The 18,660-nt window shown below is 40.9% G+C and overlaps 1 protein-coding gene across 5 annotated transcripts in view; it reads right to left on the reverse strand.

Moving 5' to 3' along the window:
* Positions 1–17,942, reverse strand: part of LOC311270139 (mitogen-activated protein kinase kinase kinase kinase 3-like) — a gene marked incomplete at its 3' end in the record, with an annotated part of 44,358 nt that extends 26,416 nt beyond the window's left edge. For all 5 annotated transcript variants that reach the window (XM_084374858.1, XM_084374855.1, XM_084374854.1 and 2 more), the window contains exons 1-8: positions 17,727–17,942; positions 2,900–2,957; positions 2,220–2,310; positions 1,967–2,031; positions 1,767–1,822; positions 865–912; positions 392–434; positions 128–200 (exon numbers count right to left, since the gene is read on the reverse strand). In XM_084374858.1, coding sequence (XP_084230984.1) covers positions 128–200; positions 392–434; positions 865–912; positions 1,767–1,822; positions 1,967–2,031; positions 2,220–2,310; positions 2,900–2,957; positions 17,727–17,825 — 533 coding nt within the window. In that variant the 5' untranslated portion in view covers positions 17,826–17,942. The remainder of the gene's footprint in view (positions 1–127; positions 201–391; positions 435–864; positions 913–1,766; positions 1,823–1,966; positions 2,032–2,219; positions 2,311–2,899; positions 2,958–17,726) is intronic.
* Between the last annotated feature and the right edge of the window lie 718 nt (positions 17,943–18,660).

Genomic DNA, 18,660 nt, shown 5'->3' on the forward strand with positions numbered 1-18,660 from the left:
AAACTTTCTCCAACTTGTCGATCGTCTCTTGCATGAAGTAGGAAGTTTATATACATTTGCTCTACCTGCATACAAATCCATATGCAGTACAAAGGGAACAGATGGTAGTAAACAACCACAAACTAACCAGTACGGAGTTCCAATGAACGACTTCCTCTTGGCTAGAGTTGCTGTGATCTGGGCCGATACTCCAAAGTCAGCTACGGGGTGAAAAAGACAGATTTAAGAAGTGAGAAAGAATGAAGGGAGGCAGAGGATAAATAAATAAGTGAGTGTCAGAACAGAAATGATTATAAGCAGAGGGAAAGTGAGAAATTCAGTAAACAAGGCTGTTCAGAGTCAGTCTTTTGAAGCAGAATGTAATCACAGAAGCCTTGCGTGTTCCTCTCACCTAGTTTAACGTAGCCGTTGTCTGTCAGGAGGATGTTGGCACCCTGTCAGAGACAAACACGCCATGTATCAGCACCCAACGCACGGAAATCACATTTCAGCTCAATTTAAATGAACTTGAGAACAGGTTCAGCAGCACAGGTTTGTTGCAAAGTGGTTTGTCATTGATTAACGCAGCCTGCGGCTATTAATCAATCATCATTTCCCACATTACAAACACCATCAGCACCAATAATGTGGGGATCAATTTTCACTTTCAACATCACTAAATGCATGTGCTCGTACACTTTGATGACTTCTCATGAATTTATCAACACTATTATTAACACTTAAACACATGTGGTGGTTTGTGAGGCTGTAGTCTCCTGAAAAACAATATTTTTTCCAAACAGGGAGTCAAATTGTCACTTGGAGGCCTAAAGATTTGAAGGTTTTGCTAACGAAAACATGTCATACAGTTTTCTCCAAACTCACCTTGATGTCTCTGTGCATTTTGCCTTTATTGTGTAGGTAGTATAAACCCTGTAAACAGAACCACACAGCAGCTGGTGTTATTGGCACATGCAGAATGATAATGAGACAGTTACAAAGTTACAGCTGGGCACTGAAAAACAGATTGGAGAATAGATATTTTTTTCGTTAAATCAAAATCAAAATATTTGGGAGATTGGGCTCAATTTACAGTTGGCAGCACAGACACATAATCTGTGCCTCTGCTGGATGTCTGGCTCAAATGTAAGACTCTGACACTTCCTCCGTTCCGGTTACAATTCCAGTTTTGCCTTGATAGATGTTTATTTCTAATTTAAGTTTCACTTTGATGGGATAACAGTTTTATTTTACAATTAATATGCAGAGCACAAGTTGATCTTAGGAACATAAAACATTAACATCAAGTTTCTTAAAGGGTAACTCCAGCAATTTTGACATTGAAGTGTAACTAACTGCCTCCAGTGATGTCACTCGGTAGTTAAGTTGCATTGTGGGTAATGTAGGTGCCAAGTTTTGAAAAGGAAGAAGAATGTGTGGGATAAAAAGGTGATATCGCTGGTTCTGCTGTATCGATTTTAATCATTTGTTTTTAAACTGTCCATAATTACTCCGACAGTGTTACAGGGGTACAATGCTAGACCTGTGGAGTGCTTTTCAGAATCTGGTACCTACGTTTCCCAAAATGCAAAGCCAGGAGTGACATCATTAGAGGCAGTTTCCTCTGGAGCTTTGAACTACTTTTTCACATATGCAGTAGTACTTCCCAATCGACGCTAAAGTGTTGACTGACGTAGTTAAGCAGAGGAATAATCTCCCAAATTATGCCTATTTGTTTACTCTCATAGTCAAAACTACACCGACATTATATACAGTGCATACGGTACCTGCAGGGTCTCCCGTGACATGTAGGCTATCTGTGACTCTGACAAAGGCCCGGTTACTGGAGGAGTGAAACAAGAAAGAAAGAGAAAAATCAGAGAGATGGATGGACAGCGGGGAATGAGGGAAAGGTGCAAACAAAAAACAGCAGGGTTAAGATTAAAATGTGTGTGTGTGTGTGTTTTTGGGTGCATGCTGTTCCTACCGTGATAGATATCCTGCAGAGAACCTCCTCCACAGTACTCCATACTGATCCATAACTTATCTCTCCTGCACAAAGAACACTGTGTCACTACAGCTTCATACAAAATCCAATTTCCTCTCACACACTTCTTCTGTCCTTACATACATACACCGGCTCACCGCTCTTTTGTCTCTCTCTGGTAAAATGCATGAAAGTCAAGCACTTTGATAGCAATCATAACTAATTCATTGCACTGACATACACAAACACTTACCGGAGATAACTGCCAAAATAGGCTACGATATTGGAGTGTTTACAGTCCTTCATCATTATAATCTCCTGCTGGACGACAGCAAAGTCTTCACCTGGAGGGAACACATATGCGCACACAATAATGCTCGTTTTAATTCTTGACGTGGCTATTATTTACAAAGCAACAGAAGATGGGGGAAGTGAGTTTGTTCAAGGATTTGTGTTTGTGTCAGTGTGTTTGTGACTCATAGAAGCCAGTACAAAGCAGCAGAGCAGGTTTCAACATATTTTCATATTTTACATTCCACATCCAATTGTTTAGCAACAATATGATGACACACTTCCACACTTCCTGTAACTTCTGAAGATGTTTCTTTATGAATTCCTTTGTTTAGTGGAGGAGAGGAGGATGGAAACCAGAATAAGGCAAGAAAACGGGGGAAATAATACATGGAGGAGAGAGACGGGGTTAAAGGACAGTGATAAGGGGAAAGAATCGGAGAGTATAGGGTGAGAAGGGGAGAGAACAGCTGAGATTGTGGAAACAAGGTTTGTGAAAAATGATGGTGGGAGGACTGCGAGGACAAACACAGAAGAATGGATGACAGATCGATTTAGAGAAATGTTGATAAAGGGATAGAGGCGAAGATATGGCAGCAAAAAGGGAGATAAAGGAACAAAAAGAAAGATGAGATAACTCACCCGGTTCCAGTTTGATGACTTTGATAGCAGCCAGCTCTCCTGTGTTTACATTACGAGCCTAAACGGAGGAAAAGGAGAGAGAAGTGAGTAATTGGAGGCTCTGAAAGACGCAGTGAAGATTTAGCATTGCTGTCCATGCAACTTTAAGGTTGATTTGAGGTGCAGTTGACTCAACTGGGAGACGGTACAAAGAAAATAAAATGTAGAGTATGTGTTGTAGTGTGAGAGACAATTAGAAAATCCATTACGCGTACACATGACAAAGAAAACTGCATTTTTCAAGACATATCTAGCCTGGTTCCCCTAAACGTCCACCCAGAAACCAATCTGAATCTTTTACATGTTCCTGAAATGGGAAAACTGGGCGAAAAAAGGTGAACCTGACATAATGCATTGGGGTGATTAATCACACGCGTGCAAGCACATATTCCCGTTCGATTACCATTTAACTGCGCGACTATAACGGAGGATGAAATGACAACAGCTGTGATAACTCTCCAGGCTTTTAAAATCCTGTCTCACTGTATTATAAACTAGTTTGAACTAGTAGTAGAACCTTGTATTTGGACTTTGGATAAGCCTTCAAAGTCATGGATCTATTACTCTAACTTTTCTTCCTTGATCATATACCTGAAGCAACATCTCCATGGATGTAGCCCGTTGTGGTAAAGGTCACGCAACTACGATGGAGATATGATGTGCAGGTATGATGAGAAAGGTGCAACTAATACTAACACATTTTATGTATCAGAAATTCGCACAGTCATGTTCCTAATGCAAAAAGAAAGCACACCAATTACTCAGTATGTTGTTTGCAGCCACATTTGCAATTTCAAAATACCAGAATTCATTCATAAGTCCTTTAAGACACAAACTCGGATAAGGCGGGTTGACAGAGGAATGCACAGACTTCAACAGGAAATCAAGTCAGTATTTCCCGTATTCCTTGAAGGCTGACATTTTGTCAAAAAGCGGGGGGTTTCTGCAGGATACTGAGGCTTATTTTCTATAAATAGCCAGCTGTGTTTACATTTAGCAGCAGTGCTGCCGGGGCGCAAGAGGAACTGTATATGAAATATACATGAATAAAAAGATCTTTCAGAGGCGACATGAATTGCTTCCTTCTCTCAGGCCAAGAATGTGCGTTTATGGCTGTGTGTGACATCGCAGAAATATGTGTGAGAGAATGAGAGAGAAAGCGTCTGAAAAAGACGTTTCACATTAACCGATAAAACCAAGACTTTCAACATAAGAGACAAAACAGGAGCTTCGACACCATGAACAGCCTGGGAGCAATGTGTCATGTTTCTCACACAGCAGCTCTTGATATGTTGTCTAATTCTATGGTTTCGCTATTTCTAGTTTCAGTGGAGGGACCAACAGAAACACCCCCATCTACCCTGATCCTGGCTGCAGCCTCACAGGCATATTTATCCAACATTAGAGGGAAAAAACATGCTGGTCTGTTCACTTTATTGGGAGGTTGTCACAGAAAGAAGGAGGGTCAGCTTTCTCATCCATCCAGCCTTTGGCGTTGGAGTTACGGCTGAACGATTCACAAAATAATCAGATTGCGATTATCTTTGACAGATATTGTGATTTCAGTGAGTCATCTAAGAGGGAATGGTAGTTTTTGCATTTGACTTTCACTGAAAGAAAAAAACATAAATGATAATAATGAGATTATAATAATGAGCACCACAATGCTTCATTTCTAATGGTAAGTTGTGAAACATGTTATTCTCATCAGCAAAACTGCATCTCTTGCAATTTGGATATTGCCCTTGGCTATTTTACAACAATATTTTGTTTAACTGTTCAGCCTTCATTGTAGTCATTTCCATTGTTATATTATCACATCAGGACAGAGATTCTCTCCCATTTTTGTCTGATTTACAAATTACAGTTGCAATACATTAAAAATAACATCTCTGTCATCTTGATGTGGAGCATTTCAATTTCTATTTTTGGCCATTTCTACGTGAGTTATGGAAAAGTTTTAATCTCCATAACGTCAAAAATTAAAACATAATCTAGTCGTCGGTGTTTTGTGCGCCTCATCATTTTTCTTGTGGATTCATAGGTCTACTAGCCCCGTTTCTATCTCTGCCTTCCTTAACAGTGCTGCGGTTTTGTTAAGATTTATTTTTTCATATGCACGTATGCATTTAAAATTTGACTGTGTATCTTTTGCATTCATAACCATATTAAAATCTCCTCCCGTGATGATTATTTCCCTTGCCTCTGTTACCAGCAAAGACAACATAAAGCAGGGACTGAAAACAATGATAATAACTGCATATATATATATATATATAGAAGTGTTGGGAGTTCTTGTCCCAGCGGATTAGGGTTTTAAGACGCTCACTATGCAAGTGGAATGTCTTGGATTTGAGTCCAGCCACAGACCTTTATTGCATGTCTTGCCCCATCACTCGCCCCCTTCATTTCCTGTGAGGTCTCTACTGTCTAACAAGGCCAAAATGCTATTACACACATTAAAAGAGTTGCACAACAGAAGGGCAAAGTTAAGTTATAATCAACGGCTTAATCAATGACTAACCTATTACAGTATCAATATGAGCAGTTTTGAAAATCTTCAAAAAGTGTTCTGTGATACGGTGATGCATAATGTGCAATCTAACTGAACTGCTGAGTAGCAATGGCCATCATGGCTTATGGAAAAAAGAGAAAAGTGGCACCAGTGTGAACTCAATCCACACCTACAAGGCATCAGAGTACTGCCAACACAAGAAGAAGAAACATACAGAAAAACAACAGCGAGCAGAAGACAAAATAAAAGAAAGAACTCAAGGATAACCACAGGAAAAACAGCTGCACTATCAATAATAAATCAGAAATATTAAAGACAAAAACAGATTTTTTGTTTTGTCTAAATGGAAGGCAAAAACGGTATCCTCAGCTCAGGAGGAAGATCAAGTGGAGAAGAAAAACAGAGGCCGACCCACACCAAAACAAAGCTGTGGTGGGAGGGAGGAGATACAAAGAGACGCAAAGAGAAAAGAAGAAGAGGGAAGCGGAGACAGAGTGTCTTCAGTCAGCAGACGGACCAGAGATGACTCATAGCGCTCAGTGCCACTGTTAGCGGCAACAACATTCAGAGTGGCTGGCTGTTGTGACTGACTGAGGGTGAAGCATCCCGCCTGGTGGAGCCCAAGGGGGTGGAGGGTGGACCACCGCTGACCTAAAAGGTCTGCGGAGCTGAAGTGTCCGACAGCAACAGCCTGGATTCCTCTGAAAACCCAACGTCTAGGCAGCCAAAAACCACACGAGCACAAAAAAGAAAAAACATGCTTTGCTCATCTGGGCTACTCAGAAAAACAACTACAAAACATTTTCACAAACTTTCAATCAAACTCAACTTTTGCGCCATCAGCATCACATCTGATTAGTTTTCTAGCTTGAAGCAAGGACAAATAAATGAATGACAACCTCTCAGGGCTTCCCAGTGTAATATTGAAAATGCCACAACACAGCAGTACAATCCATCATTCCCTGACATTTCAGAGAAATCCATTCAGTGATGGAGCAACGACTGAACAAACAATGATCTAACACAAAGAAACCAAAACTGTTCATTACATTTGATGGTTGGACAAACAAAAGGCAAAGTTTGTCTGCTCATATTTAAGTTATTTTGGGTGAGACTCCAAACTTAACACCTCAAATGTCACGTAAATGAATGAGTGACTGCACCACCACTATATTAACACAGCCCCGGGGCCTCACTGTTTCATGTTGAGGTGACTGGATGCTTGCTGATTGTGACACAGAGCAACAGGAAAAGTGATTAAGGTGTCCTGAATGTGGGGGAACAGGGCTGGGCCAACTTGTGCAAATACAACTCATGTTCGGTGTTAGATAATATGTTTTCCTATAATTCGAGGGATATCAACATTGTCTTTTATATAACAGAAGTTAAAGAAGTCAACACAGACAATTGTACAGGTTAAAAGAAAGTGTCATATGAGCAGACATTCAACTTCCAACTGACATCTTCCAGTACTGAACACCGTGCGTTATGGACACATTTTGGTTTGGAGCCAAGAAGGTTAGATACCTAGTCCTAATTTGGAAATTTTACTTAATCAGAATAACCTTTAAAAAGGGCCCAACGGATTTAAAAAATAATGCCAATTTCCCTGAAAGCCGAGGCACGAATCTTGGACAACAGAGTTCTTTCCATGTCCTGTACTGCCAGATCAGCAGTGGATTGATGTGGGTTTTCTATAACACAGTAACGAAGAAATTTAGCTCACATCCATCATCAACACCTCCGTCAGGCCGCATGCGTGTGTGTCATACACCCAGCATATGGCCTGCTCAGTGGAGGATCAGTGTGGCATTTCACTCTCTCCTCTCTCTGACCAGGAAACACAAACAAAGGGCAACGACCTAAGCAGTTGCAGCTCACCATGCTAATCATCGCACTCCGCTTGAGCTGCAGTCCTGCAAAAAAAACAACAACCTGGGTGCACCAATTTGATTTTAATCCAAGGTGTTTGAGTATTAATCTAGTTTAGAGAAAATGTAAACCTCTTTAAACATTCACTACAGCTCTGGAAAACACCATACTTGTACTAATTACAGTTAACCATGTGTGAAGGTAATCTAATCTCCTGACAAGCAACTTGTCTAATGGATCTACTTAGGTCTCATTCAGACCAAATCAGGTGTTGTGGTGATTAGCTGCGTGTTTGTGCGGCGGTGTAGGAGTGTCAGTAAACAGAGGAGCTTTAGCTTCTAGCCCCCGACCCACAAGGTGACGGGTGGCTGCTATGCTGCTCTGGTGTTTACAGTTAATTTTACTGTTTACTGTGGCTTTTTAGAGACACATAACCTCTTTATAGTTTGTCATTATGTATTTGCTTGCTTTTGTTGTTGTCTTGTAAAAGCAATTTCTACAATCGCTGACTATTTATTTGCCAACTTTTGCTTTGTTTTATTGTGTTTATTTTCTTGTCTTGAATGCATTTTTAAACTAATTTAAATTTTAAATGTTCTGATGTGATAGCTAGGTGGAACAAACAGTTGAAAATGAATTAAAAGGGACCTAGCGTTATGTATTTGACATTTCTGTCACTTTTTTCCTGTTGTCAACTCGTACCTTGTTCTTCTACTTATCGACTTCTGTTTACAGTTACACCCCTACATTAATCCATTTCTTTTTTTTATACTAGAGTATAAACAAAATGAAGGAAATACAGAGAAATTAAGTCAAAATTAGCAAGGAATCCTTATAAGCACATTTGTGGCTCTCTCAACCTGGTCACTTCCTCTCCTCTCACACTCACTCACCATCTCACCATCAAGCCGTCTCTTGACATTTTCAAACCCTTGATCAGACAAGTGTACTAATAGCTGTTTTTTTCCTAACAAAGGGCTTGGGGGGGTGCTGCCACTGAGCAGCTTCACTGCACCAAGTCGGGGGTTAAGACTTGGCCTGGGGCAGTAACTGCAGCACTGGTTGGTAATTCAGTTGCTCCGACAGGTTTTTTCCGAGAGATTTGAGGCTTGGAAACATGTGACCTTCCGATCACAACCACACTTCTCTGACCTTTGAGGTAACCAGCGCATTAGGCCATGCAGCACTGGCCTTTTCCTCGTTTCTTCTCACTTACTGACATAGACTAGAATGCATTTCAAAATTTGGAATTTACCACAGAAATTCAACTCTATTCTTTCTAAAACTTATGAAAACTAACAAAAAACATCTTATTCTACCAAAGTAAGTAAATCTGTATGTTTTTATCCATTCCCTCCAAGGAACTAAGGGGTCAACAGTTCATGGCCGTCACTGGATGTGAGCAAAAACTTAGAATTTGCATTTAACTTTTGGGGTTTTATCATCAAAATGGTGAAGGCATGACTCTGCAGCTTGTTTTCTCAGTGAGCTCAGTCTTAACAGCTCCACAAGTCAGCCATTACACACACACACGGCCCCGGGAGAGGAACAGGTGAGGCGAAAAAGCTGTGTGCAATGGAGTGTGTTTAATTAAAACACTTGTCTTTCAACAAAATACTCACTCACTCAAGAAAACCACGCATGTATGCACTCACACAGACGAGAATCCTCCACAACCTCTCAGGTCCACTTCAGTTTAGCAAAGTTACTTTTTCTTTTAAGCATTGCAAAGCCGTCTTCTAAATACTGCAAGGTCATCAGCCCAGAGGAGTCATTAAATCAAGCATTTAGCATTGAAATCCTTCTTTTTTAAAGCAAGTGAATGCTCTGCCAATAGCAATATAATGGCATTTGTTTACAATGAACTGGGCTGAAAGGAAATTACTCCACATCAAATTGGGAAGTCAATGCCAGAGGCACAAATCACCAGGCTGCTACCAAATTAAGCTGTTAAAGTAAGAGAACTCGTCTTGAAAAACTTAACTCATCACAACACTTGTTGGAGAACATTCGCAAAACAAGCTCAAAAATCTCCAACTTCTGCAAAAGTTATTGTGTCTCTGTACCAATGGCATCCGCATTTAGTGTTGGCCTGTGAAGTCACATACCACACGCTTCACGCACTCTTGCTACACTGACCCACCCAAACACTATGTATGTGTATGAATGCAGTCCAGAGAAAACATGTTTCACATCATAACCAACAACAGTCCAGACAACAGGCATTAACATTCCTGCCACCATTGATTTTGCTGTTTACCCAAGATGCATTCAGCTGGTCCCAACTCAATCACATGAGCACACTGTCTAAAAATAGGATTTGACACTTGTGCTACCGTGGTGCCAAGATTTACAGAACCAGTTCGGAGTCATACCAACCCTGGCAGAGGTATGATCACCAAGGCACTCCAAACAAGCTTCAAAGGTTTATTATCTTCCTGGTTACTTAGTAATGAGTACTAAGTACGTATGAAGTGTTGCATAAGAAAAGCTTGATGGAAACAGTCAAATTTGTCAATTGCACAAACATTTTTAACACTTGTTTGAGGTGGTTTTTGCCTTTTTCATAAAAGAGTTAGTGCACTTAATGAGAGAGGGAAACAACTTTCCCCGAGTCCACGCAAGAGTGATCGGCTGTTTCTGCTTCTGAGAGAAGAATTTCCTCACATTAATACATGAAACAAAAAGAAATGTTATATCTTTTCTTTACAGGTAATGTTCAGGGATTTTTGGCCTTTAATTTGATAGGACAGCTTCTAGAGTCAGGCAGGAAACAGGGGGAAGATGTATCTTTTTAGTGTTTTCTATATCGATTTTCTCCATTTGAGGTTCGACTGGCTTGTTATGTTTTTTTTTTTCAACTGGAGAATTGGTACCACTTACCAATTATCTCAATGAACCAACTCCTAATAATCACAAAATGGCAGTGAATGGAAACAATCATTCATTTGCCATTTCCTTTGGCAATATTCTTGAAATTCAGTTACAACGTGTGATAAATTTGGACGGAAACCTGGCGATTGTCCTCAAAATATTTGGCCACCAAAACAGATCCTCATCCAAGAGGACTTATTTGTATTTTTTTCATTTGCATAAATATTATGTTAGAGAAAGAAAAAGGCTGAAAGAGTGAGCTTCAGACGGGCTCTGAACTGAAACAGCTCAAAAACTCATCAACATCCCAAAGTTCAGTACAGCTTCTCAACCTAAACATGTTGGCAGAAATACAAATCTATATAGTACTTGTCAAGCCGTCAGAAAGACACCCAACTGTGATTAAAACCCCCAGGGAAAAATGCTTTAAAGCCATCTAGTTGTCATGCGTTAACATGCTTCATGTTATCTCCTGTTTGTCACGATAAGGCATTAATAAGTGGCTCCACTTTTTTCAGAGGCTTTTAATACAAGCTGGAACTTAGTCCGATTAATAAGAGGAATTCCCTTGTTAGACTGAATGAACCCAGCTCCTCTAATTCAGAAGAGTAAAACCTGCTGAGTGGAGGTTTTCCAGTTCAAATGCTGCAACTCAAGTGCTGTAAACAAGATTGTTATCGGGGGAAGGCCCACTAACACCTGTCGCACCACTATTTCTTTTGTGTGCTGACCCACCCTGCAGAGACATGTCATACCATTCACTGCCTGCACTGCAGACCAACAGCCTTCCCCTGCAGACATTTTGTTAATCATTTAATACAGGAGCAAACACAAGCTACAGCACCTTTTATTAAACTTCATTAACGTGGCTCGACTGTACTTGATATAGCTGGCCCAAGTTAATGGGAACCACATTGCCCTGGCCACTTGTTTACGTAGTTAACATACAGTAAGTGCTTTGAGGGGGAGGTCAGACATGTCTAACGTGACAGTCAGTGCAGAGGAATGGTTATAAAATATTTCACATTTGGCTGTGAATGTATCTGCAAAGTGAAATTTTAGACAAAACACAACAATCCACTAAAATTAATGGTGACTTTTTATTTACAATGATAATCAAAAGACTTAAAAGTAAGTGTACACTGGGCATCTCAGATTAAATACTTAATATACTGCCTGAATGTAAAAGGACTCCTGAAGACTATTTTTACAGGCACATCTGGTTTTGTCCCATGTCACCACACCATGTCATTAACCCACTGTAGCTGTCCAAGTTACCAATATTTTGCTGCGCCAACGGCAGAGAGATTAATTCCTGCTCAGCAAATAACTGTACGCAGCAACAGAAAACTAGAATGCCAGGATATGAAGCTAAATTTACCATCTGGATCTGAAGCCAAAGAGGATTTCAGGTAGGGGGGGCCGTGGCTCTGATCATGATCAGAGTATCCTGATAATGACTTAGTCCTGAAGACACCGGAGGCTTCATCAGTTAAACTCTAGAATATAGTTCAAAATCATTCCTCCACCAAGGCTAGGGAGTCTTCTTTGATACAATCAAGCCTAATCCAATACAAAAAAATAAAACATATTAAAATCCTTAAGCTCTTTATTTGGATCCACATCAAATGACTCACTCAGACACAAGCCACCTAAATACATCTGATTTTGATGCGTCCATCATTCTCTGATGTCGATATCTCGGATTGTTTAATATAATGAGAAAAACTTTATCCAGATCAACACCAAAAGTTAATGTGGTCTATTCTGGGCTGAGACCCATCCTCCACCCAGGTACTTTTTGTGTAATCCTACCAACCAATGGACACTGGCGAAATACTTTTCAGGTGAATGGAAAGATTTGTTGCGTTTCCCATTTTGGTTGGCACCAACCGGTGGCATACTTTGCAGACCGTCTTCATCTGACCCCTTAGGCGTTTTTAAGATATCTAAACCACTTCCACACAATTGATGTTGTGTTACCTTTAATTTGGCACCAATTTCCTCATCTTTGTAGGATATTGTGAGTTGACTTTCAGGGTTGCTTTTGAGTACTTTGGTACCATAAATTTTTTGTCCCTTTCCAGAGAACATCCTCTTCTATACCAACTTTCTTCACTGGTAGCTAAAACAATGCTCTGCAATAGGAAATGGGTGTGTGCCAACCCAAATTTTCAGACTGACTGGCTGTTGTCACGTTTACTTCTGCTGTGTGGTAGGCTGTTAGATCTATCAGTGTTGAGTAATTAATGTCAAAGTTTATCATCGTTATCGACATAAATTTTATAACGATCCAATATCAAGATTGCTTTATCGTCCAACCCTATTTTCAACAACCGGAGCTTTTGTGAAGGAAGGCCAGGGTCTGTGCATTCACCTCAGTGAGCAAAACAAGTGGAGGAACAGTGACAAAAACAGGATGGTTGTGGGGCAGCCGCTTTAATTGTGACTCTGCAGCCATCTGTGCATGTGTGTCTATGCATGTGACGATACAATCATCTGGTTTTCTGTGTGTATGTGCGACTAGTGTGGAACAATAGGACATGAACACACACAGACACACACTAACACACACACACGGAGGAAGTGAAGATTCCTGCATTCCTGGACCACAGCTGCCCAGCTGTGCCACACACACACACACACACACACACACACACACACACACACACACACACACACACACACACACACACACACACACACACACACACACACACACACACACACACACACACACACACACACAAGGTCTGGCCAGAGGAAATTGTTACCGACACGACATTTACCACCGTTAAGTAGTTGAGTCTTAGCCTATATTAAATGTAGGCATTAGAGGTTCGTGAATGCATGTTAAGCCACTAAACATGGCTTCGGTCATTATGAAGTCAGGCTTATAAACTAACGTGGAGCACCAAAGTCTTATAATTTAAATGAGAATTGATTTAATGATAAGATTTCAATTCAATTTTGGGGGAACTGAACAGGGAGTTCTGTTTCATCATGTTATTTTTATCGATTACATGTCTGAAATAACCGCGTCAGCTTTGGGATATTTGGCTGGCTGTGCTGGTAAAAACTTCAAAAAACTGATGGCATACAGAAAGACCGGTAGCATTGCTTGGCACTTACGTAAACTCCAAAAATACCCAGATGGCTGTGATGTTTCTAGAGCACACACACCGATTCTGCCGAAATTGATTTGTCATTAACAGATCTCTATCCCAACCGAAGGCCGTCGTCTGCCTCCACTTCCTCAATCCGGAGCCACAAGCACAGTCACCTTGAGAAACCGAGCCAGTCATCCTCTTTAAACATAGAGTTACGTCAGATCCTGTGTATCGGTAAATACTTGGCCTTGAGTGAGGACTGCTATTACACCAGAACCCCTGGAGCAGGTTTTCATAGCTATAGAGACACATATCAAGCCGATACTGGCGTTCTCACTTCTCTACTCTGCCCACATAAAATGACGAATCAATATTAAATTGTATCATTAACATCAGCATGCGAGCTGGCCTTTGGCAGAGAACCGGGCTCATCAACATCTGATATTTCCCTTCTCCAGTGTGTTTGGCTTCCTTAAGTTTGAAGTATCACACAGCAGTCCAATAGGTAAACATCAGCGTACAGTTTACCGTCATCATGTTGCAGGAATTCTGAAGTTTAATTGAAACAAACTGGTGTCTTCTGCTGGCCAAAAATAGTGAGAAGCAGCCTAGCGCAGGTTAGAAAATGGGATACAGTCGGCTGAAGCACATGTGAACCAGGGGTCATGTTTACCAAATATTTTCTGTCATTGACAAATCTTTGAGGACGATCTACTGTAACATCAATTCAAACACAACACTATCAATCACCAAATGTAGTACGATATATTGACCTTTCAATACCTAATCCCATTCCTCTTCTGATGTAGTCGTTTTTGAAAACGAAATGTTATTAAATATGCTCTGTCCCACTATCATTTGATTTTCTTCAAATACGGAGGGCAACGAGAAAGTCTAAGGCAACTTCTGATGTGAACATGTCTAGTTCGTGTTATTGACACTTTACAGCATGATGAGAAGTCAAACTGCTCAGTTGGTATTGTCCAGTATTTTAATTTCACAAATCATTCTGGGAAAAATCTCAACTAGGAATTGATTTTTGTCTTAATTTAGGTGGTGAATTCTGATTTACATTAGGAATGTATTTGGTGGCAGAAGCCTCCATCAGTTTATGAGTGATACGAACAAAGCGGCAGGGCTACAAACAGAGGAGAAAACAAGCTTCACACAAGCTTTCCTGCTAACACATTCCTATGCAAGCCACAGATTTTCACACAGCGGTAGAACCAAATATAGGCATCAATGTGGTTTACCGAGTGCCCTGGTGCTTAGAAGCACATCCTTTAATCCAGAGGTTTCAGGTTTGAGCCCCCAGTCCTTCAGCAAAGCCCCTGTTGTTTATGAACTACAGCATCAGCTACATTATAATCATCTACAGTATATCAGCTTTATGAGAGGATGTATCGACTGTCGGCAAAATAAGGAATCCCTAACAATAACTCTGTTATGATTATGTCAAATAAAATAAATATATTTGCTCCGTACAATTGTTTTCACATCAGTGCACATGAATCAGCTGTTCACTGTTTGTGACAGGTCCAGCAGGCTGTTTCGAGCTGCTGGCCTGCTGAAGAGATGCTGTCAGATCTACTGTATGTGTGTGCAACAAGGTAAGATACCGAACCCAAATTAGAAACAAACTAGATTAGCTGCAGCAGGGAGGGATACAATATGTAAAACACAAAACAGGGAACAAATAATGACACAGAGAGTGTTTTCAGATGCACTTCTTTGGGAATTAATGGCGCTATCTATGCATTCACCAAGTCTGGAAATCTGTCCCGTCTCCAGTCTAGAGGATACATTCATATTCCTGTAATTACCACAAAGAGCCTGGAGGTTAACCAAACATCATCTACTCCTATTAAAGCGTTTAATGAATTTCCAGACAGCCAAAAGCCTCTCCCTCACACGGCGGTGAAATTAAATTCCTGCAGTTGTTGGGACGGCAGCACAAACAACTACAGAGTGTGGATGTTTATCGTCCTGAACCGGACTGATACACTATGAGAGCTGATGTGCAAATCAACCAGGTAAGGCTGACACAACATGTGAATCTATGCAGAGTAATGTCCATCTATTCTAGCAGTAATCCAAATTAAAACATGAACCTGAAAAAAGCAACACATGTCACCTTTGAGAAAGGACAAATATGTGACAAAACAGCAATATACTGTAATAAGAGGCTGTAGTGCTGCAGGGATGTCCTGGGTTTGTTTGTTACAGACCCCATAAAATGTTGCTTCATCATGGTTTTAATAGTTTTTCTCAGTTAAAATGAAAACAGTGATGCGAAAATAATCACTCGCAATCGTGAATCAAATCACAATCATACTTGCCAACCCTCCCTTTTTTCCTGCTTTTCATTGCCCTCTCCCGTTTTCCTTTCAGGACCCAATTCTCCCATATTTCATGACACATTTTCCCCTACCGGAGCACTGTACAACAACATGAAGTCAACTGCTCTGTTGCCTCCTCAGTGTGTGACAGACGGACAGGGAAATGTAGAGAAAGAATATTTAAACACATTTCAAACGCCCCGGACAGATAAAAATTCCCGTCTCTTATGTAGAGTTTTAAAGGAAAGGGGCTGTAAAATCTGCCGCATGGACTTTTCTGTCAGTCGTGGGGGCCGCACAAACACAGGGCAGTGGCGTGCACAGATTTTATGGGGCTGGGGCAAAATTGAATGAATGAATTAAAAGAAGACCTGTTGGTTCTGTGTAAAATAAATAATCAGAGAGTACAGTCTAGACCTGCTCAAATTGGAAAGTGTCATTAGATAACTGTTGATGTGAATTGGCACTATGTAAATGAAGACTGATTGATTGGAAAGTGATACTGCTTGCACAGAAGGGTGAATTATTCTGCGTCTTTCCTGAGAATTAAAAGTAAAGTTAAAATTATTTGCTGCATTGTACTCAACAGTGTTGTTTTCATAGTACTTACATTTTTTTTTAAAATCAGAGGGACATCACCCAGAATCCTCTGCTTCGGTTTCAAAATCCTCCTAACTTTTTTGGTCTGGAGGTTAACAAGCATGATAACAATGTGTAAAATAACCACATAATGATTTTCTGTGCAGCCTCAGAGTGAACACAGTACAGATCCATCCTGCATGCTGGCATTTGTTTTTTTTATGTTCTGCATCATTACTTTACTGTTTTCTGTGATAGTATAAATTTTGCATGACATGAAACAGTTTCGTTGTGATAGTCTACTAAACTGTGTTATACGATGATGACTGTACAGTAGAATAAACACGGCCACAGCCAGAGTGACTGTGCGGGAGTTGGGTTGTAATTCACGAAGTTCATTTCCTTTAGGGATGCAGGCTGTCTGCTCCCAGCACAGGCCCTCAGTGAAGTGTACGGCACAAGATAACACTTATAACGCGACATAAATCAGACAGTCTGCATTCAAATTAACATCCCGGTTCTTTATAAGCTGTTACTACTTCTTACTGGTGTTAAATTATGAATAATAGCAGTAAGGGGTGTTGAAGTTGTGCTTGTTGTTGTTGTAGCTTGTTCAGCCCTCAGCGCTTTAGCCGAACTGGATTTCCAGCTGTCAGTCCCTGTCACGGCCAACGGAGACAGTTTTAACACATTTTAATGAAAGCTGGGAGATATTTTGGTTAATGGTGAACCTACTGGGTTGTCCCTGGTTCCGTTTGTGTCCCAGTACGTGGAACAAGTCGCTGCTTGTTGTCGTTTTGTCACAATGTTCCCACGAAACTGCCAAAAGCCTCGTTAGCTTCGCGATGCTATCGGGTTAACTGCGTCCGTTCTCGGACAGCTAGCGGCTAAACGTCTATTATCGGACACGTCTCAGTCAACCGTTCTTGTTTAATATTAACGGTAGATAATCAGCACTGTATTCAGTTAGACGATGCTAACAAACATGTCGTCGGAGCATACGCACAATCCTTCTAACGACCCACACTTATAGCGTACGAAGTCAATATGATTTCTCTTCAACAAAATCAGATTTGTGAGCCCGAGTCCCGGACACAGTCAACGTTACCGTTAGCACATTGTTATTTATGATTTCTCGGCACCCGAGCACTGTAACTACTGTGAAGTGCAGTGTTTCATTGCGAATCCTGATTTCCACAATGTCGGCCAACAGTCGGGGGGTAAGGCCAAAACAATAACAGCCAACACACAAAAAAAACACCCTCGGCTGTTTGTCCGACAATGGAACTGAGAGCGAGAGTAGCTGATTAAATGCTGCATCGGTAAACATCAACACGAAGAGAGACACCCCAACTCAGAAAACAAGCTAACTGTGGCGATATCATTTGTTTCCTGCTGTTATGTCAACCCCGATGAGCTACAAAGGAATGCTACTAACGTCTAACCAACGCGTGTCCGACAATGGAACTCCGCAAGTGCTTCCCTCACTGCAGTTTTACCTTGTACACATCTCCGTATGTGCCGCTTCCTATCCTCTGGATCAGCTCGAAATCCTCCTGCGGATTCCGCCGGGACAGGTCGACACTGGAGTTCATCATATCCACGGCCTGTTACGGCGCCGATCGCGCACGGTTGACGAGCCCCAACAATATGTGAAAACAGATATTTTAAGAAAAACATACGGCGTCAGAAAATCCTAGCCCGAATCCAATGTAGCTCCAACATGGCTTCCACTGCGCAATGAGCATGCGCAATGGACATCATGGCGTACCCTCTCCATGGAGTCTGGTGAGGGAGATGGAGCAGCTGAATCTGAGACTGGCCTCATGACATAAATGTGGTGATACAATAACAAATAAAAAAAATAATTAGTAACTTGTTAATTTGTTTGTGCAGGTTAAAATTTAAACCACCATACACCTGTTTTTAATGCATATTGATTTCACCTGATCAATTCCAGCACTATCGGATCAATACAACGTGAAGCCATGTTCTGTAATGTGAACAGGCAGCAAAAACACAGTTTATAGCTAGTGAGTAACTTAATGAAAACACTAAGCCCTGTGTAGCCTTGTCTGTCTGGCCCCACTGTATAAAACTGGGCTAAGCAGGGCTAAACATTGGCAGATGGCAACATTGTGATTCAGCCTATCGGGGTCCATATTACAGGCTGCATGAGAGTCCCATTATAAGAAACTTTACAGGTGCCATTTCAGTCCAATCACAGGATAAACTAGTGTCATTCTACAGCTTCCTTACTGTCAAAAACAACAAGCTGATCCTACTAAGTATTGTCTGTGTAGCAAATGGTAAATGTGCCATAGCCCTCGTTGTTTATGGAGGATATGTTAGGTCATAATTCAAGTTAGAAGTCCAAATAGAAAATTAAAAATGAAAATAAAAAAGGTTGTTATCTTACCACACTACAAGGAA

Source organism: Pagrus pagrus (assembly GCF_965226575.1).
Source record: "Pagrus pagrus genome assembly, chromosome: 15".
NCBI lineage: Eukaryota > Metazoa > Chordata > Actinopteri > Spariformes > Sparidae > Pagrus > Pagrus pagrus.